We start from the raw sequence: 20,897 nt of genomic DNA, 5'->3' as shown, positions 1-20,897 counted from the left end.
AAAACAGACTGGGAAGGGACAACTGAGACAGGAGAAAACAGAAGAAGAAGAGATCTGAAGAAGAAAATAACAATATCTTTTTCTTTTTTAAAAATCTTTTATTAATATTATTAATATTGTCGTTCTTTTTTATCTTGTTAGATCATCGGGGGCGTGGACCCCTCCTTGTATGTGGGCGACCTGTGGTATACACCTATTCGCCGGGAGTGGTACTATGAGGTCATCATTGTGCGCATCGAAGTCAATGGTCAGGACCTCAACATGGACTGCAAGGAGGTGAGTATTATGGTTCTTCTTTTTCAAAGGATTAATGAGCTGCAGACTTAGTGGCTTAATGCATTTTCTCTAAATAGTGCTTTATGATGAAGACTTTCTCCTTAATCACGCTAGATTAACCGCTCCTAACCAACTATAATTACATTAGGCCATATTTAAATGGGGAATTCCACCACAAAACAAGATTAAGTCTCTCTTAGTGACTGGGAGTCTCAAAAAAGTAGTTCCTGGGACTAAAAGTTCTGGGTACTTTTGGTGGAAACGCAGCTAAAGTAATCTCTGCAGAGAAATACTGGCAGTGAAAGGTACAAATTTGGTAGAGGTGTAGGACATAATGTTGTATACCTCTACCCTTTCTCAGTTTGTATCTGGGCGCAATGAGATCTATAAATTTAATGTCAGAATTTAAACAGACCTCACAACCCAAATTCTGGTTTTAGAGATTTGAGCTAATTTTGAGTACAATAATCACACATTCACTAGGTAGGTAAGATGCGACTTACAGCTTCTACAGGTTATATGCGCCACTTACCTAGTAGGTTAATCCTTAGCTAAGCATGTTACAATGAATCTTATAATCTCAAAGCAAGAATAAACACAAGCTTATAAATGAAAAACCCCTCTGTTTCTCACCTGCCTACAGTCTCTCTGAAGCGAAGTGTCCTTACTCAGATAGCGGGCTGGAGTTGGCCTTCTAAAGATTTAGTCCCTCAAAAATTGAGTCCCCAGAAAGTTAGATCCCAAATGATAGGTACCTCCCAGCCACTCCCATGTTTTCCTTTATGAGATCATAATGTATTTCTGCATTTAGATGACATCCCTAAACCACGCCATCATTTATCTCTAACTTGACTCATCGGTTGATACAGGTTTTCACACCCCTCTGTTGCTTTGTGGGTAGGTTTTAGGCTCTTCTTGTACAATAGTTGTCACTGCCTTCAGCAACTATCTTCAGCGCAACAGACCATGCTGTACAGGCCCTCTTCCTCCCTCCTCCTTGACTTTATCCGGCAAACAGTTACTCCTATATGACCCTGGTTTAAAGTCAGGCCTCAGCACCATCGTGATGTATGTGTGTGTGTGTGTGTATGTGTGTATGTATGTATGTATGTACTGGATATACTGTATGTATGTATGTACATACAGTACCAGTCAAAAATTTGGACACACCTACTCACAGAAGGGGTTTGCTTTATTTTTACTAATTCCCACATTTTAGAATAATAGTCAAGTCATCAAAACTATGAAATAACACAAATGGAATTATGCAGTGACCAACAAAAGGTAAAACAAATCAAAACTATCTTATTATATTATATTTTACACCCTAAGTAGCCACAATTTGCCTTGATAACAGCTTGGAACACACTTGGCCATATACATATATAAATATGTGTATGTGCACTGTATGTACACACTGTGTATCTGTGGTTGAATAAATGTGTCTCTTTGTTCATTGGTACATTCCATCTGACTTTTAGCCACATCCCACAAGTAGATTTAAGCAGATTAAATCAAAATCCGTTCTGTCTCCTCCCTTTCCTCCCTGTCTCTGCCTGATCCCCTGCCCCCTGTATTTGTAACACATGGAGAATGTTGTGGTTTTACTGTAATATTGACATAAGTGGTGTGGAATGAAGACTGCAGATGTGATCTTCTGTGCAATCTTCCCTTTTTGTGCAATAAAGGCCTGTACAAAGTTTAATGTCGATGGGTAAATTTACACAACATTTTGCCACGGTAAATTTCACAGGAGCAATTTTTTTTGCTGCGCTGCTTTAGAGTCAACAGTCTGATGTGTAACTGCTCAGTCTGCCCTGTGGCCCACTGCCATTTCAGCCCAGTCCAGTCCAATTTAGTCCAGTCCAGTTCTGTACAGTCCAGTCCAGTCCAGTCCAGTTCTGTACAGTCCAGTCCAGTCCAGCCCAGTCCAGTCCAGTTCAGTCCAGTCCAGTTCTGTACAGTCCAGTCCAGTCCAGTCCAGTCCAGTACAGTAAAGTACAGTCCAGTCCAGTCCAGCCCAGTCCAGTCCAGTCCAGTCCAGTCCAGTACAGTAAAGTACAGTCCAGTTCAATCCAGCCCAGTCCAGTCCAGTCCAGTACAGTACAGTCCAGTTCAATTCAGCCCAGTCCAGTCCAGTCCAGTCCAGTACAGTACAGTACAGTAAAGTACAGTCCAGTTCAATTTAATTCAATTCAATTCAATTCAGTCCAGTCCAGTCCAGTCCAGTCCAGTCCAGTCCAGTCCAGTCCAGTCCAGTCCAGTCCAGTCCAGTCCAGTACAGTCCAGTCCAGTTCAATTCAGCCCAGTCCAGTTCAGTCCAATTCAGGTAGAATCCAGACTGGCTTGTTTTCAGTTCCAGTCATTTCGGCTTGGTTGACTGCATTGTCTCTTGCAGTATAACTACGATAAGAGCATTGTGGACAGCGGGACCACCAACCTGCGGCTCCCCCATAAGGTGTTCCAGGCTGCCGTCAAGGCCATAGAGGCGGCCTCTTCGGTGAGCCCTGCCCCGTGCCCTCCTCTTTCTCCTTCCTCCTTCTCACTTTGACTTTTTTTCACCCTCAGCTCGTTTTCCTCTCTTCCTCTTCGCTCCTCTCGCCTCCCTCCGCTCTGTCATTCTCCCTCTCCTTCCCCTTCCTCTCTCACCTGCTCTCACCGTCGCACTCCTTCTCTTTTATCCTCTCTTCTGTCTTTCTCTCTTCCCCTCTTTCTTACTTGCTCTTGCCTTGACCTCCCTCTTCCCTTCACCTTCTCTCTGCCTCTCTCTCAGACGGAGCAGTTCCCCTCAGGGTTCTGGTTGGGGGAACAGCTGGTATGCTGGCAGGCTGGCACCACCCCCTGGCACATCTTCCCCGTCATCTCACTCTACCTGATGAGCGAGAATCGGAATCAGTCTTTCCGCATCTCCATCCTGCCTCAGGTATGGTGGTGGGTGCGGGGGAGGGGGGGGGGATATTTGAAACGTATTTGGATATATAAAATTTAATTTTCTTGCCCAGGAACAAAAAAAGCCAGACCAACGTTTCCATGCAACAAGATCTACGATTTGAGTCCTCCAGTTTTCACTCAGATAGTCTGACCATTTGGAGAAGTTGCCTGGGCAGTGACATTTTTACTGGCAAAAAGCATATTCCAGTTGTGTCTGGAATTTAGGCAAAAATTAGTAGAAGTCACCTCCTGTGACCCGGCGATTCATTTTTGTCCCCTGTAGGGGACATGAGTCTCTGGCCTTAATCTCAAGAACCATACATTCTGTTATGCTGAAGCCTACACAACAAGGATAAATTAAAATAAAAATAAAAAAATCATAATAACATTATTGATAGTAATATTAATGTTGTTAATAACATTTTTCAATTTTTTGAAAACATATGTTGATCAGTGTGATCAACAATAGTGTGATCAGTGATAATGTAATCAGTAATAGTGTGATCAATGATATAGTGATCAGCAATCATGTGATCAACACTAGTATGATCAGATATAGTGTGATCAATAATAGTGATCGGTAATTGTGTGATCAGCAATAGTTTGATCAGCGATAATGTAATCAGTAATAGTGTGATCAGTAACATAGTGATCAGTAATATAGTGATCACTGATAATGTAGTAATAGTGTGATCAGCGATAGCGTGATCAGTGATTATGTAATCAGTAATAGTGTGATAAGTAACATAGTGATCAGTAATATAGTGATTAGTAATAGTGTGATCAGCAATAGTGTGATAAGTGATAATGTAGTAATAGTGTGATCAGTGTTTATGTAATCAGTAATAGTGTGATCAATAACATAGTGATCAGTAATAGTGTGATCAGCGAAAGTGTGATCAGTAATACAGTGATCAGTGATAATGTAGTAATATTGTAATCAGCAATAGTATGATCAGTGATAATGTAGTAATAGTGTGATCAGCGATAGTGTGATCAGTGATTATGTAATCAGTAATAGTGTGATCAGTAACATAGTGATCAGTAATATAGTGATTAGTAATAGTGTGATCAGCGATAGTGTGATAAGTGATAATATAGTAATTGTGTGATCAGTAACACAGTGATCAGTAATATAGTGATTAGTAATAGTGTGATCAGCGATAGTGTGATCAGTAACATAGTGATCAGTGATATAGTGATTAGTAATAGTGTGATCAGCGATAGTGTGATAAGTGATAATATAGTAATTGTGTGATCAGTAACACAGTGATCAGTAATATAGTGATTAGTAATAGTGTGATCAGCGATAGTGTGATCAGTGATTATGTAGTAATAGTGTGATCAGCGGTAGTGATGAATTGCTCTCTCCCATCCAATCACTCTTCCCCCCGCCCCTCCCCTGCAGCAATACCTGCGGCCTGTGGAGGACGTGGCGTCAGCGCAGGAGGACTGTTACAAGTTCGCCGTGTCGCAGTCCAGCACCGGCACCGTCATGGGCGCCGTCATCATGGAGGGCTTCTACGTGGTCTTCGACCGGGAGAGGAAGCGCATCGGCTTCGCCGTCAGCACCTGCCACGGTGAGGGAAGGAGGGAGAGGGATGGAGGAAGAGGGAGGGAGGGGGAGAGAGGGAGGGAAAGGGATGGAGGGAGAGAGAGGGAGGGAGAGGGATGGAGGGAGAGAGAGGGAGGGAAAGGGATGGAGGGAGAGGGAGGGAGGGAGAGAGGGAGGGAAAGGGATGGAGGGAGAGGGATGGAGGGAGAGGGGTCGAGGGAGAGGGAGGGAGGGAGACGAATAAAGCCAGTGAATGCTATTTGTGCAGTACATTGCATTACATTAGTGGCATTAGGCGGGCGCTCTTATCCAGAGCGACGTACAATGAGAAGACGAGTGCATAAATCAGGGTTAAGAGCAACAGTAACCCTAGAGGTGGGAGGTCTACCGCAAATACTCAGAAACCACAGAACCCTCATGCATTATGAGGCTAACGTTTTTATTGCTAACATTTCAGTTACTAATTTAACTAATAGCCGTGGCAATAATTTACCTTTATCTGTAAATATGATGGCTCACAGCATGTTCTCAGTGTTAAATAAAATCTGACAGAGTTTATTTGAGTCCAACAGGGTGAAGATGTAATCTAATAGAGTTAAAATTACTCACAGTGAACACGGCTGTGCATTAAAGTATTTTTAATTATGTTATTGTTGATTCAGTTCAGCTCTTGTTTCTATAACTGGTTTATATCACATATTATTTGAGATGCTTCTTCAGTCATGTTATAATCCCCAAGTCAGCTTTTGATTTTGTAAGGCCAAAAAAGAAAAGAGAGAGAGAGAGAGAGTGTGTAATGGAAGAGACAGATGGTGACTGACAGAAGATTAAGTGGCATAGGGGGGAAGAGGAGGATTAGCGGAGACAGAGACAGAGAGGGGGAAAGAGAGAGTGACCTGGCAGGGGCTGGCAGAGAGAGGAAAGTTGAGGATGTACACGAGCTGAGGACAGGAGCAGATCTCAACCCAAACTAATCAGGTGCCTGTAAACCCGCTAGCGTAACCCTGCTGTTGACCCCCCCACACCCCCCCACCCCCCCACCCAGTGCACGACGAGTTCCGCACGGCGTCGGTGGAGGGGCCGTTCCACGGCGTGGACCTGGAGGACTGCGGCTACAACATCCCGCAGACGGACGAGTCCACCCTCATGACCATCGCCTACATCATGGCGGGAATCTGCGCCCTCTTCATGCTGCCGCTGTGCCTCATGGTCTGCCAGTGGCGCTTCACGCGCTGCCTCCGGTCACCAGGGGGCGGTGACTTCGCCGACGACATCTCCCTCCTCAAGTGAGAGAGGGGGCGGGCGGGAGGAAGCAGGCCGCACGGGATTTACACGTGGCGGTTGGAGGGTGCTCCTCGCCTCCCCCCGCCCCCAGCTGCCCTGGCCGTGCCTGCGGGGGTGAGGGCGCGGGTAACTCTAGCGGCTCTTTCGCCTGTTGGCGGGAAGGAGGCGATGTGTATAGCTAAGTGTTGCTCGGAGTCTGCTGACAGGCCGGGACACCAGCGTCAGCCGGGCTCCCGCGGGGCCCTGAGCAAAGCCTCCCGCATTCACTGGACCCGCAGCCCGCGAGCCAACAAACAGCTAGCAGCGTGTGTGCAGGGAGTGTGTCCCGGAGGGGTGTGTGTGTGTGTGTGTGTGTGTGTATGTGTGTGTGTGTGCATGTGTGTGTGTGTGTGTGTGTATGTGTGTGTGTGTGCATGTGTGCGTGCGTGTGTGTGCGTGCCCAGAGGTGTGTATGTATATGTGTGTGTGTGTGTGTGTGTGTGTGTGAGTGCGTGCTTACAGGTGTGTATGTATGTGTGTGTGTGTGTGTGTGTGTGGTTACTTATGGCATGAGGCTTGCATATAACAAATAAGGACGGATGGGGCTGGATATGCTTATTAAATATGATGAATTATTGTGATTGGGTGCCATCCCCTGAAGAACTATACTGTGGAGGAGGGATGAAGATGCTGACCAGCCAAATTTCATACATTTAACGATCTACTGTACTCATTATAAGGGTTATACAAATATACAGAACATATATTTAAAATGTGAATATCAAATATATACAAGGTTGATGATACTGACATTGGAGAGGCGTAGAGCAGGGGTGTCCAGTCTCATCCAAAAAGGGCTGGTTTTTATTGTAATCCAGTACTAATACACCTGATGCAACTAATAAAATTCTTCAATGAAGACTGTGATTAGTTCATTAGTTTAATCGAGTGTAGTTGTTCTGGGCTATAACAGAGAGGAATATAAATATGAGAGATGAAACTTCCTGGATTTCACATAATTATTGCATTCTGTTTGAATATTCATGTAAATATTCATATCAGGATTGTTTTATGTCAAGATAAAACATATGTCCATTATGTTTCCAGGCGATATACAGTCTGACCACAAGTTACATTATAACATGGCTGCTCTTGTCAGTACCTCCTCCTAGTTGGAATAAAAGGCAGCACCCACCCCAGCCCTTTTTGGGTAAGACTGGACACCCCTGGAGAAGACGAGATGTATAAACATATAGACTTTTGGCAGATATCAAGAAATAATGAGATAACGTATTTAATATAATTAATATTAGATATATCCCTGTGTTTTGAATGGTTCCTTTGAATAAGAGTGTTTGACGGGTGTACGGGCTGTTTCGCTGACCACATTAACTTCATTAATGAGTGCGCCCACACTCCGGGGCCTCCTTTGTGAGTAATGGATATTAATAGTGTTGTGATTGTAGCACATTAACTGTATAAATGTACACAAGGGAGAGAAAAGAGCTAAAAAGATATAAAAAGTCTAAATGAAGCCTACGGGTCAAAATGGCGCTGTTGACTTGCTGTAAATAATAAAGACCTGATCTGTATCGAAGGTGAACCTGGCTGTACTGACAAAGAATAAAATACCTAGTACCTGTACACCGCGCCTGTCCCGGGTTGATGACCTCACTTTGATTGTTCAGGCTTCTACACGGAGGCGCAAGCTCCCTGGCATCAGCTCAGAGCACGCATTGTGTGAGTCCGCTAACCCACGTATGACTCAATAATCACTGTCCCCTGTCAGTTCACCCACATGATACAAGGATCAGTGGGACTTTGCAACACCTTTCGATTCAAAATGTGCTAAAAAAACAAAAACAAAAAACACAAATTAGCTGAGGGGACACTTAGCGATTCAGAGCACTGTATTACGGTCACATGGGAGTCCACTCTTATCCGAAAAGGGCTGATGTTGGTGCAGGTTTTTGTTTTAGCCCAACACTAAGGCACCTGATTCTACTTATCAAAGTTTTGATTGAACCCATTGATTAGTTAAATAGAGAAATCGGGTGTTGCAGTGCTGGGCTAAAACAAAAACCTGCACCCAAACTGCCCCAGCCCTTTTTGAATAAGATTGGACACCCCTCCATCATCTTCTTTTTCCATAAAAAAAAAAATCATGCACTGGAAATTTAAGCATGAAGGTCAGAGTGAAAACCAAAACGAATCAAGACTTGACAGGCACTCCATAAGACGCATGTATATATACATTCCAAATCCTAGGGTTTTCCAATGGCCAATAAAGAAATAAATCAATCCTAGAAAAGGGATGAAAAAAGAGCATATGAGCAAAAACAACAGGCTTCTAGATACTCTTTCATGGAGAAAATGATGTGGAGAAACGTGACCCCCCTCTGCGTGCCCTTGGCTCCATTTATGAGAAATGTAACATGAACCGTGCTGAAGGACTGCAGGGCTCCTTGTCTTCTGTCCACCTCTGGATATAATTGCTGCGTTCCGGGGGAAATGTATGTTGACCTGACCATAAACAGACACTCTAGCAGCCTGGGGTGAGGGGGGGGGGTCCATTAGAGTACACAAGGGGGGCAGGGAGGGGAGAGAATCTGGAGCCTCTTAAATCCTCAGCATCAGTTTCAGGAAGCGAGGGGAGAGAGCCCGGCCTGCTCTGACGGGACCTATCTGATCTGAGACCAGGAGGTGGCAGCAGGAGTCCAGGATTTTGGCTGGAACTCTGCAGTGGGACACTTTCCACACACAGGATCACAGGCACTTCCTGTGTCCATTCCGGCTCTGGGATCAGTCCAGGCTTCCAATGTGGTCTACGAGATTTCCACACACAGGGGATCACGGGCACTTCCTGTGTCCATTCTGGCTCTGGGCTCAGTCCAGGCTTCCAGTGTGGTCAACAGGAAAAGTAGCTCCAGAACTGAGAGATGAAATTAGTCAAGAACAGAAGAAATACTGCACCAAATAACAGACTCTGGAAGGTAAGGGGAAAGCAAGCCACAACCACACAATGTTATCCTCAGCATCCACACACTATGTCTAATATATCACAGTGTAGGGGGACGACAGCCCACAAGATAATTATTTACTTTGTATTCAACACAACTCTAGTGAATGTGTGTGTGTGTGTGTGAGAGAGAGAGAGAGATGCTGAGCACATGTCAGAACTTACCCACTGTGGTAGTGTGGTAACTTGGGAGTTGACTCAATATGCGCAGATAAGAAGTCTGTGTTTATGGTCTTAGGTCGTCCTCTCGTGGCCATAAGTAGTTTTTTATGTCAGCAATATGTTATACACTGCTGTGTTCCTTATTGGCGCTGATTTTGTTCTTAAGCATTTCTGTGTGCGCAATTAAAACAGTCATGCGCTGCTTTATCGTTTTATTACTAAGGGCCCTGCATGTGCTTGTTTTTCGAGGTGTGAGCATATCTACTGTTATTTTATTTTTCATATTTGCGAAAGACCAACAGACTTGACCCTAATTCCACGATTACAGTGCATGCCATAAGGTTTCAATACTCCTCTCTGGAATGAAACACCGGTTCAGGGGATCAGCGCAGATGGTTACGTCGTTCGCCTGTTTGTTTCAGGAAGTGACGAAATATATTAATTCACCTGAACGATGCGGAAGTGCAGTGTCAACAGGGCGATATGAGCACGATGGTCAGGATGGCAGGCTGTTTTCACCAGATACTCTGAAAAGCGAAATATTGAACACTATATGCTCGTAAACACTGCAATCTCGACGGAGAGGTAACGCTGAGTGACGGCTGTGGTACAAACAGGTGTAGCTAGCCTCGTAGCTAGCTAGCAGCATTGGATTGTTTGTACGCTAGTTATCTAAAAGGTTAGTCTACCGTTATCTTTTAGACCAGTTCATCAAACTGCTTAATTCGGCTACTTACTAAGATAGCTAACCGCTAGCTAAATAACATCGTACGTATAACGTGTGTCAATTAACGTTACTGTGTGTTTCTGTGTATCCATAAGTCTATAACGGTATGTTGTTTTCAGTTGGTCTGACTGTCAGCTCTTGTCTTTGACTTTCCAAAAGAATTGGTGTTCGCCAGCTAGTAAGCTAGGTAGCTAATGTGTGGATATTGCTTGTTCACCCTCAGTTAGCTAGTATAACTTCTAACTAGCTGTCAGCTACCAATTTTGTTAAACAAAACACTTTGCAGTCTCTCCCTTCAAATAACGTGTACGGTCTTACATTATGTAGCAGGGCTACTTACTACTGTCATTTGTACCATTTGTATACTGATATTGAGCTAGCGACATCTGACGTCTTTCTGCGTATCTCGATAAAGAAAGGCAGTTCCGGAGAGGAGAGAGAGAAGTGTCGAGACAGACAGATGAGAAATTTCCTTAGTGAAAAGACGTGTACACACGCAATGCCCTTTAGTGACAGCACTCTATTTTTGATAGATAGGCCATTGGAGTTATTGAGCGTCACAACTTGGGTTTAATGTTTACTGTTGAACAGGTGGAGATGGACAAGAGTGTGTGTATATGTGTGTTTGCGTGTATATGTGGTGACAGACAAACAGGAAGCAGGTGTGTGTATGTGTGTGTTGACATAAGAGACAAATGTCTTTGTGGGTGTGCAAGTTATTTTGTTTTCGAACATGATTCTTGCACTTTAGTCTATCTCAGATGCAGTTTGGTTCTGATATACTACGGGTATCACTTTTGTGGAGGTAAAACTTTGCATAAAAATGTTGCCTGACCGGTTCGGTGACCTTGCCAATTTAGATAGCTTTCCACAAATTTGCTTGAAGCAAAAAAAAAAAAATCACCGATCGACAGTTTGTTGAGAAAGAAGCTGTCTAAATGTAAAACATTTGCCATCACCAGATTTGTGAGCTGTTCAAGGTTTTCTACAATCCAGAATCCAGACACCACCTGTATCATAGCGGCTTAACTTGCTGTGCTAAAGATGGCTTTGACGCTTTGTCAGTCTTCATTCCACAGCTTGCGGCCCATTGTCTTGGGGGGTTAGGCCAAGTATTGCAGTGTCAGTTTTTTAAATTTATTTTCTTAGCTAATTTTCTTATCCACAGCGAGTTCCACAGCAAATCAGCTGTCCATCGCCTTAATTGGCTGAGTAAACATCTGGCTGCGTAAAGAGTTTTCCTGTCATCGGAGTCATGCGGATGTTCACTACAGCGATCCAGGTCTGGGTCCTGGCCCGAGGGTACAACTGCTCTGCCCCACCTTGTATTTGAATCCTCAGCCTTTCATTTAGCTACGCGCTAGTTCCTTTCCCAACATTGCTAGACTGGTATTGTTGTTGCACACATCAGCCATGGAGCCGCTTTTTTATGTTGGCTATGTTGTTGCAGTAATGAGTTTTTTCAAGACAAAGGCATGAACTTTAGCTTTCATTTCTGATGGACTGCTTTTGTTTAAAGCGGAATTTCTTCAGTTAAGGCACCATGCTGTGGTGCATGGATGCCCCTCACGGCCTGCGGTCGAAAATGGACAGTGCCAGCGCGGACTGTGGCCGGTAGCTCCATTGGGCAACACGTGATTGGCGCCTGAGTCAACCAGGAGAGTTCAGTCGGACAGGCACCAGATGTTTCATCGCCCTTGAGCGACCCCCGCTGGCTGGAAAGGAGTGCTCGTATGACTGCATGTCAAAGGCGCATACGAAAGGTCTTCCTCTGACTCTACCCTGTGCGAGCTTGGCTTTGGTTTGCAGTGTGGAAAAAGTAGCTGGTGACACCGCATGTTTTGGAGGAGAACTGTGGTTGTCTACTCCCTTCTGAATCAGCAGTGAGGTTAATGCTTGAACGCGCAGCTGTGGTTGCAGACAATTGCACTTACCAGACTGTGGTGGGGACTGGACATGTTCAGCCCCATGTTGGATGACCCAGACTTGAACCACAATAAAATAATTACTCCTGTTTTTTTTTTTTTGTTTTTTTTGAGCCAGTCGTCTTCGGCGTCTGATGTTTCTATTGTTTATAGATTATAATATTTACACAGCCGTGGTAGCATTCAAAGGGAGGTTCAAAGAGAGAGAGCACTTAATTTGAAAAGTAAAAACGAGATGTCACAATCTTAGCTTATTTAAGGTAATGCATTCGGTTTGGTTCCTGAGCGTGTCATCTTTGCATTGTAGCCAATTCAAACTCTGGAACACCGAGAAAAAAAAAGAAAAAAAAACTTACCGCATGTGGTAAAGAAAGAAGCCTAGTAGTTCTGCGGCAAGGTTGTCCTCTGTATAAAGAAGTGCATTCTGAATTAGTTTGTGTAATTTTACCTCCTCCGTGCAAGCCGTCAATGGTAAGTTAGAATTGTATAGCTACATTTTTCATGACCAATGTGGTAATGGTACTACAGTGTAATCACTAAAGGTTCTGTGTTGTACATTAACAGATTGTTGATGTTTGTCACTCGGGATACCCTAAGTTAAAAATGAAAGTTTATTTACAGAAATTATTGACCTTACAGAGTTGTATAGCTGATCGTTTTCTGGCTGAGCGAGGTTAGGCTTTGTTGCAGGATGCTTGATGGCATGTGTTTTTAAAGTTTGCTGTTCTTGTTTTTCCCCTCGACTTTGTTTGTTTGTGTACATCTCAGCCGTCTGATTGTAATTCAGTTATTTCCTCTTAATTGAGACTAACAAGGTGTGCCAGGGACAAGCTGATGCACGCTTTTTCGGGAGGGGTGTTGCATTGTTGGTTTGGGTTTGTGTGTGAAGCCCGTGCTCTCTTTGTTGTGCACATAGTTTGCTGTAATATTGATTCCAAAAAGAAAAACCTGTTTGTTGGTATATTGTGCTTTAGTACCACCATAAGGCAGTTGAGTTTGAATAGTCAGGTCGATGATCGCATTGCCGTTAGGAATACAGTAGTGTCATAGGATATCTCTAAGGAGGGGTGGAGCGGGGAACAGTGCGTGTGGGGAAAAAAATGTATTCCGAAAAACATACCTAGTCGGCATATATACGCACTTTTTCACAGGCCTCCCCAAAAAGTTTTTTCTTCCTGTGCCACTGTAACTTGCGCAACATGAGTAAATAAAACATAAATCGCTAGTGTCTTTTATTATTCCTCTGTTTGGAAAAAAAAAGAGTTTTTATGAAAATGGCAGAACAGTTGTCCTATTTCATTCCGCTTCTGTTACAAGCGTAATGAAATTAGGAATGACACGCATTCATTGTGCCATTATCGCGAGTTGGTACATTATGGCAAAAAATTGTTATTTTTATCAGAACACAAGTGAACTAGTGTAGTGCGCAGATTTTGAAATGTAGCCTTTCCAAAGAGGCAGCATTCCACAGGCTGGCACGACCGCTGCATTTGTATTCATAATATAGTTTTGACAGACAGGATTATAACATAGCATTATTTTTTCAGGATTATGAGACATCAGAAGTAGACCGCAGCTTTAATAAGTATCACTTATCCCCTTCGCAAAACATGAAGTATTGTAACGTTATTTACCTGGCAGAACAGGCTTCCAACGGGGAAGTTCAGTACTTGTGCTGAGGCTGTAATGCTGCCCTCCGGTGGCTGGCGTGATAATGGCACGTGACTGTGAGTTGTTTTGCTGCGTGTGTGCTATGTTGTCTTTGGGCCGAGCGGTAACGCTAGCAGTGTTGTGATATGGTGGGTGTAGGACACACCCGCCTGTTAGCGCCTCTGTGGTGAAGCCTTACCGCGTGTTCTGAATGTCACGCTGTCCTGCGCTTTCTCTCGCTCGCGCCTCGTCTCTCACGCTCGATTTCTTTCTCTTCCCTCTTTCCTCCTCCCTTTCTTTCACATTCCACTCAATCCTCTTTCTGTCTCTCCCTCCCTCTTCTTCAGCGCACTCCTCTCTCTGTCTCCTTTCCCTTCCTCTCTCAGTCCTCTCTTATGTCTCTCCCTTCCTTTCTCTACTCACTCCACTCTCTCTACCCGTATGCCCATTCCTCTGTCCTTCCCCTCTTCTCTCTCACTCTCCCTCCATCCTTCCCCTCTTTCTCTGTTTTCTCTCCCCTTTCCCCACTCTAATTTTAGTTTAAAGCATTTCAATTTATAGAAATGTATATACATCACATTCATTCAGCAATATAACATCATATAAATATTAACATCATTCTACTCAGACTCTCTATCTCTCTCTTTTCTCACTCTCTTTTTCTCTCTCTCTCTCTCTTTGTAGTTCTAATGAGGAGCAGCAGTAGAGGGGACGAGCACGTGTTTCCATGACGTCAGGCCCCTCCCCCTTCCTCTTTCTCCTGCTCCCCCTCCCCTCCCTGCTGCTCCTCCTGATTGGCCCCCCCTCCCCCCTGGCGGTGGGAGCCGCCGAGGCCCCCCCCTTGGAGCCGGGCTGGTGCTGGGCGGTGCAGCTGCCCCGGGGGGGCGTGGCGGGGCAGGGCCTGGACAAGCTGGCAGACAGCGTGGCCCGGGAGGCGGGGCTGAAGATCCAGGGGCAGATCGGCCAGCTGGAGGGGTACTACCTGCTCTGCCCCGGGCCCGAGGGCCAGGCCGGGGAGGGCAGGGGTGCGGCCGAGGTGCTGGCGGCCCACCCCGACGTGATCTGGCACTCCCAGGAGCAGGTCCTTCGCCGGACTAAGAGGAGCCTCACCTTCAACGACCCCATATACCCTCAGCAGTGGCACCTGGTGAGAGCTAATGCCCACCTGGCGCCGACAGTCACCACCTGTGTGCAGTGGAGCTTGAAGCTACGCAAGACTAGAATGAGTTCCTCCTCCCATTCACTTTCACGCCTGTTTAACGTGTAGTGGTGTAGTCACTCAGGAACTGCAGTTGTAAAAACCAAAACATTAAATGATAAAATTTTATAGATATATATATATATATATATAGAATATCCTTGCATTTATATAGCACTTTTACGAATGCTCAAAGTGCTTTACAGTGAAGGGGAACTCACCTCACCCACCACCAATGTGTAGCACCCACCTGGGTGATGCACGGCAGCCAGTTTGCGCCAGAACGCTCACCACACATTAGCGAAGGTGGAGAGGGAGAGATATGTATTATATATATATAAATGCTAGTGTATACATTAATAAAGGATGGTTTGCAGTAAATAGATTAGTTAATTGATGGTTTTGTTGGCTTACGTTTTGGTAGCCCTTGTTGTACGCGTCAGTGAAATGGCTTTACTTCAGCATAGTGTTCTGTGGCTTCCGGACGCGTTTCACACAATGCTTAGCTGTGCTCTGCGTAGTTCAAATGAGACTGAATGAAGGAAGGCTGCTCTGCTCATTTCCCCTCTGAGGCCGTGACTGTGGTACAGCTCCGGTAGCGTGTGTGAAAGGCCTTGCGTGTGCAGAAGTGATTGTGTGACAGGTTCAGTCACCGTGCTGCATTGTTTGATCCTCTGTGTGTCTGACCCCCCGTTGTGTTTTTGGGCTTGTCCCTCCCCCCTGCTCCCCCCCCCCCCTCCCCAGCACAACGAGGTGAGGGTCGGGATGGACATCAACGTGACCGGGGTGTGGGAGCGCAACATCACTGGGTCAGGGGTCACCGTGGTCGTCGTGGACGATGGGGTCCAGCACACCCTGAAGGACATTCAGCCCAACTACGTGAGTGGCACAGTGTGTGTGTGTGTGTGTGTGTGTGTGTGTGTGCATGTGCGTGCGTGCGTGTGTGCGTGTTTGTGTGCGTGCGTATGCAATGTAGGATACAGAAACACTTCAGTCCTGCAGTGCAGTGCACTGAATATGTCAGCTTCATTTCAGATTATGTTAATTTGTCCTATTACTTTAACTCATTTCTACACAGATCACCCTATATGGATGTAAATGCCCTCAAATTACAGCTGGTAGTTTGCACTTTAACCTCATATTCATTGTTTCATTTAAAATCCAGTCTGCTGGAGTAAAAAGCCAAAACGAAAAATGTATTGTGTGACTCTCCAAATACTTACGCACTGCACTGTATTTTCACTCACCTCAGTGTATTTGTGGGCTGCCTGTAATTTCTTGGTTTGAGGCGTTTAGTTTGGATTAGGGCGCATGCTGTTCTCCAGCTTCCTCGTCTTGCTGTCTGTTATTGAAGCCCCCTCCGCCCCAATTGTGCTCTTTCAGAGTCCCGAGGGAAGCTATGACCTGAACTCCAACGACCCCGACCCCATGCCCCACCCCGACGCCCATAGCGACAATCACCATGGCACCCGCTGCGCCGGGGAGATCGCCGCCGCCCCCAACAACAGCTTCTGCGCCGTGGGCGTGGCCTACGGCAGCCGAGTGGCAGGTGCGTGTGTGTGTTTGTGTGTGTGGTTTCGGGGAGAGGGGGGGGGGGGGGGTTGTGGAACTGGTGATGGTTTGTGATTGTTTTTTTGAAAGGGAGAAGTTGACAATGAACATATGAGAAACTGCACAAATAGAATATCTTCTGTTTTCCATTTTCCGTTTCATGACACTTACGAAACGCAAAACAAAATCTGAAATGTGAAAAGTCGTTTTTCTGCCAGTACGAAAGAGGTGAATGCTATTTAACGTTCATTTTTTTATTGGAGTGTAAATATTACCCATCTCCACTTTATTCAGGTGAATAGTGCCAGCATGCAGTTCTCCAGTCATTTTATAAAGAACATGTGAGACAGCGAACCCTGAGAAAGTATACTGTTGGACGTGATGGGTATTTTTTAATAAATGGTTCGCTACGCCTCCCTCTGTGTGCTACTGCACTGTGTGTGAACTGCGCCAACACCCAGGCAAGCTGTGAGTTCACGCCTCACAGCTAACACCCATCTGTGTGTGTGTGTGTGTGTGTGTGTGTGTGTGTGTGTGTGTGTGTGTGTGTGTGTGTGTGTGTGTGTGTGTGTGCGTGTGTGTGTGCGTGTGTGTGTGCGCGTGTGTGTGTGTGTGTGTGTGTGTGTGTCTGTGTCTGTATGTTTGTACTGCAGGTATCAGGGTGCTGGATGGACCCCTCACTGACAGCATGGAAGCAGTGGCCTTTAACAAACACTACCAGGTCAACGACATCTACAGCTGCAGGTGCCGCACACGCACGCACACGCACGCACACACACACGCACACCCACACACACACGCACGCACTACGGATGTGAGCCTGACGTTATGGCACAGACACACTGTTAATCCTGAGTGTGTGATCAGCGCACAGCGTGGCTGCTCCGGTCAGTGGAGTGAGGGGGACAGGGAGCCGGAGGAGAACACAGGGCTGCACCTCTTCTTGTGCTCATTGGAAACGGCTCTGCTCCCCTGTCTCACTACGCTCATATTTTAATTCTGTCACTTGTTCTGCGTGGATCATCGTAATTTCAAACAGTCAAACAGATGGAGATAGTTAAATTAGCTGATCCATTAATTACTCTGTTAGAACAAATTACATTAAACTGCAATTTGTTAGATTAGTAATTCTCTTTCTCGTTCTCGCCTTCATTCTTTCTTTCATTTATTCTCCCTCTCTCCACCTCTCTCTGTCTCTGTCTCTCTTTCTCTGTCCCCCGCTCTCCCTCTCTCAGCTGGGGTCCTGAAGATGACGGAAGGACTGTTGATGGACCACACCCCTTAGGCAAGGTCAGATAGTTTCTCTCATGCGCACTCACACACACACACACACACACATACACACACACAGCCCGTTGTCTCTTGTTAGCTCTCCTGTTCAACTCAGTTTTCCCTTTTATGTGTAAGCAATGTATCCTTACACGGCTGTGTGAGCTACTACTAATTTAGCACTCGACTGGACTGGACTTTAAGTCTGGACCATGGTCCATCAATGGCTGGCGAATGTGCATTGCTGTCTAACAACACTAGAGGGCAGTGACACACCACTGCAGCCATAACCGTACGGATCTGATTGGACCCATCAACACCACGTAATTGCAGGTGACATTTTCCTCTGTGCAGCTCTCCAGTTAAGTTTAAGTTGCCGCATGCCAGTGCGCGTTGTGCCCGCAAAAATGATCCGGGATTCACATTTCCCCACACTACTCTGAACCCCCGCCATTGTGCAGTTAAGCCGGGACTGATCCAGGGTCTGCGTCTGTGGTCTGGATCTACACCGAACGACCGTCGTACCGCAGAGCGTAATATAAGAGGACTGATCCAGGGTCTGCGTCTGTGGTCTGGATCTACACCGAACGACCGTCGTACCGCAGAGCGTAATATAAGAGGACTGATCCAGGGTCTGCGTCTGTGGTCTGGATCTACACCGAACGACCGTCGTACCGCAGAGCGTAATATAAGAGGACTGATCCAGGGTCTGCGTTTGGGGTCTGGATCTACACCGAACGACCGTCGTACCGCAGAGCGTAATATAAGAGGACTGATCCAGGGTCTGCGTTTGGGGTCTGGATCTACACCGAACCACCGTCGTACCGCAGAGCGTAATAAGTTAAGAGGACTGATCCAGGGTCTGCGTTTGGGGTCTGGATCTACACCGAACGACCGTCGTACCGCAGAGCGTAATAAGTTAAGAGGACTGATCCAGGGTCTGCGTTTGGGGTCGGGATCTACACCGAACGACCGTCGTACCGCAGAGCGTAATATAAGAGGACTGATCCAGGGTCTGCGTCTGTGGCCGGGATCTACACCGAACGACCGTCGTACCGCAGAGCGTAATAAGTTAAGAGGACTGATCCAGGGTCTGCGTTTGGGGTCTGGATCTACACCGAACCACCGTCGTACCGCAGAGCGTAATAAGTTAAGAGGACTGATCCAGGGTCTGCGTTTGGGGTCGGGATCTACACCGAACCACCGTCGTACCGCAGAGCGTAATGAGTTAAGAGGACTGATCCAGGGTCTGCGTTTGGGGTCTGGATCTACGAACGACGTCGACGCAGAGCGTAATATAAGAGGACTGATCCTTAGGGTCTGGCGTTTGGGGTCTGGATCTACACCGACCACACACACGCAGAGCGAATAAGTAAGAGACGATCCAGGGTCTGCGTTTGGGTCGGATTACACCGAACCACCGTCGAACGCAGAGCGTATGAGTTAAGAGGACTGATCCAGGGTCGCGTCTGTGGTTGGATCTACACAAAGCACGTCGTAGCGAGCGAATATAAGAGGACTGATCCAGGTCTGCGTCAGTGGTCGGGATTGCATCGAACCGTCGTACGAGACGTAATAAAGAGGACTGATCCCAGGGTCTGCGCTTGGGGTCGGGATCTACGAACCACCGTCGTACCCAGAGCGTAATTAGAGGATGACCCAGGGTCTGCGTCTGTGGTCGGGATCTACACCGAACGAATGCCGACCACAGAGCGTATATAAGAGGACTGATCCAGGGTTCTTGTCTGATCTACCGAACCCGCGCAGGTGCGTATAAGCTAGAGGACTGATCCAGGGTCTGCGTCTGTGGTCGGGATCTACACCGAACGACCGTCGTACCGCAGAGCGTAATATAAGAGGACTGATCCAGGGTCTGCGTCTGGGGTCGGGATCTACACCGAACGACCGTCGTACCGCAGAGCGTAATGAGTTAAGAGGACTGATCCAGGGTCTGCGTCTGTGGTCGGGATCTACACCGAACGACCGTCGTACCGCAGAGCGTAATATAAGAGGACTGATCCAGGGTCTGCGTTTGGGGTCGGGATCTACACCGAACGACCGTCGTACCGCAGAGCGTAATAAGTTAAGAGGACTGATCCAGGGTCTGCGTTTGGGGTCGGGATCTACACCGAACGACCGTCGTACCGCAGAGCGTAATAAGTTAAGAGGCCGCAGCTGCCGTTGAACAACGATCAGGTGTGACTTACCTCTTGGATGGGTTTTATTTGTCGGCCTTTGTAGTTGTTGTGGAGCGGGGAAATGAAATGATAAAGTGCGCGACGGTGACGTGTTATTATATCATAATGTGACGTGCCACCGGTGTGATGTGATGTAAATGCACATTCAGTGACAGCTGTGGGAAGTGTGAAGCGTTCCCAGCATGCAAATCTTCGATCGGAACCTGACTGGTGCGGTAAACTTTCCACTCTTGGCTAATTTGCAGAGTGTTTTGCAAACTTTTGCTCTTGAAATTTGGTTTATTAGATAGGTCTGAAGCCTTTTCTGCCAAAATGGTGATAAGGGGGGGGGGGGGGGGATTCTAGTGAAACAAGTGGATGTGAAAACAACAGAAAAAAGAGAACGTTTTTTGCCAGTTACGGGAAAGAACACTTGAGACAAACACGCTCTTCATGTGCAGCGATAAACAAGTGCATTATGGGCCAGGGTGCCATGTGCTGTGTGACTCACTAATCTGGAACAGTCGCCGAGAGCAGAGCATTATGTCCGCATTTAAAGTGCCATTGGCTTCCAGAGCGTGGCTTGGCCTTCTCCGCGGCCACGGAACCCTGCTCGCTTTCACCTACCTGTCACAAGCCAGCTCAAAATGGTGTACAGGATTTTTTTTTAAACCCACGTAAACGTATTTTATTCTATTTCTATAGCAGCAGTCACTGTTCTGTTTCTATAAAGTAGTCACTAACTGAAGCTGCATTTTTATTTCTGCTACTCGTGGAACATGAAACGCATGGGTCCATGTACAGTACGGTGGCATGTATAGCTCAGCGTTTTGTAGAAGCATTCAGGATGACGTCCTTTGCGTGGCTGTGTGTGGGAGGCGCAGAAGATACGGCTTGTGTGCTTTTAAGCCTTAGACCAGACCCCCGTGCTCCCTGTGTTCTGAAGGGTTTGTGAAATGCCGGAGCCTTGAGAAGCTTCATTCCAGCGGCGGCAGAAGAAAAAAAAAAAAAGCGAGAGAGATCTATCCGTCATTCTATCGGTGACATTAACGGAAAGCACACTCCCAGAGAAGGGCTCTACCCGGGCCTGCTCACGTAAGCACACTCCCAGAGAAGGACTCTATCCGGGCCTGCTCACGTAAGCACACTCCCAGAGAAGGGCTCTATCCGGGCCTGCTCACGTAAGCACACTCG

The 20,897-nt window shown here is 46.4% G+C and overlaps 2 protein-coding genes across 5 annotated transcripts in view; both read left to right on the top strand.

Annotated features, from left to right (window-relative positions):
- The window catches only part of bace1 (beta-secretase 1), a 59,478-nt gene extending 51,809 nt beyond the window's left edge, over window positions 1–7,669 (top strand). For 3 of the 4 annotated variants that reach the window (XM_064303768.1, XM_064303769.1, XM_064303770.1), the window contains 5 exons: window positions 142–276; window positions 2,675–2,776; window positions 3,050–3,199; window positions 4,616–4,787; window positions 5,808–7,669. In XM_064303768.1, the coding sequence (XP_064159838.1) occupies window positions 142–276; window positions 2,675–2,776; window positions 3,050–3,199; window positions 4,616–4,787; window positions 5,808–6,052 (804 nt within the window). In that variant the 3' untranslated portion in view covers window positions 6,053–7,669. The remainder of the gene's footprint in view (window positions 1–141; window positions 277–2,674; window positions 2,777–3,049; window positions 3,200–4,615; window positions 4,788–5,807) is intronic. The other variant, XR_010324735.1, reaches the window with a different exon arrangement.
- Window positions 7,670–9,635: 1,966 nt separating this feature from the next.
- The window catches only part of pcsk7 (proprotein convertase subtilisin/kexin type 7), a 31,631-nt gene continuing 20,369 nt past the window's right edge, over window positions 9,636–20,897 (top strand). The window contains 6 exon segments of the mRNA XM_064303790.1: window positions 9,636–9,885; window positions 14,193–14,655; window positions 15,451–15,585; window positions 16,090–16,255; window positions 16,911–17,001; window positions 17,493–17,547. Coding sequence (XP_064159860.1) covers window positions 14,236–14,655; window positions 15,451–15,585; window positions 16,090–16,255; window positions 16,911–17,001; window positions 17,493–17,547 — 867 coding nt within the window. The 5' untranslated portion in view covers window positions 9,636–9,885; window positions 14,193–14,235.

The sequence above is a fragment of the Anguilla rostrata genome, chromosome 12, assembly GCF_018555375.3.
Source record: "Anguilla rostrata isolate EN2019 chromosome 12, ASM1855537v3, whole genome shotgun sequence".
NCBI lineage: Eukaryota > Metazoa > Chordata > Actinopteri > Anguilliformes > Anguillidae > Anguilla > Anguilla rostrata.
Note: the sequence above shows the minus strand (reverse complement) of the source record. Positions and strands in the feature narration are given on the sequence as shown.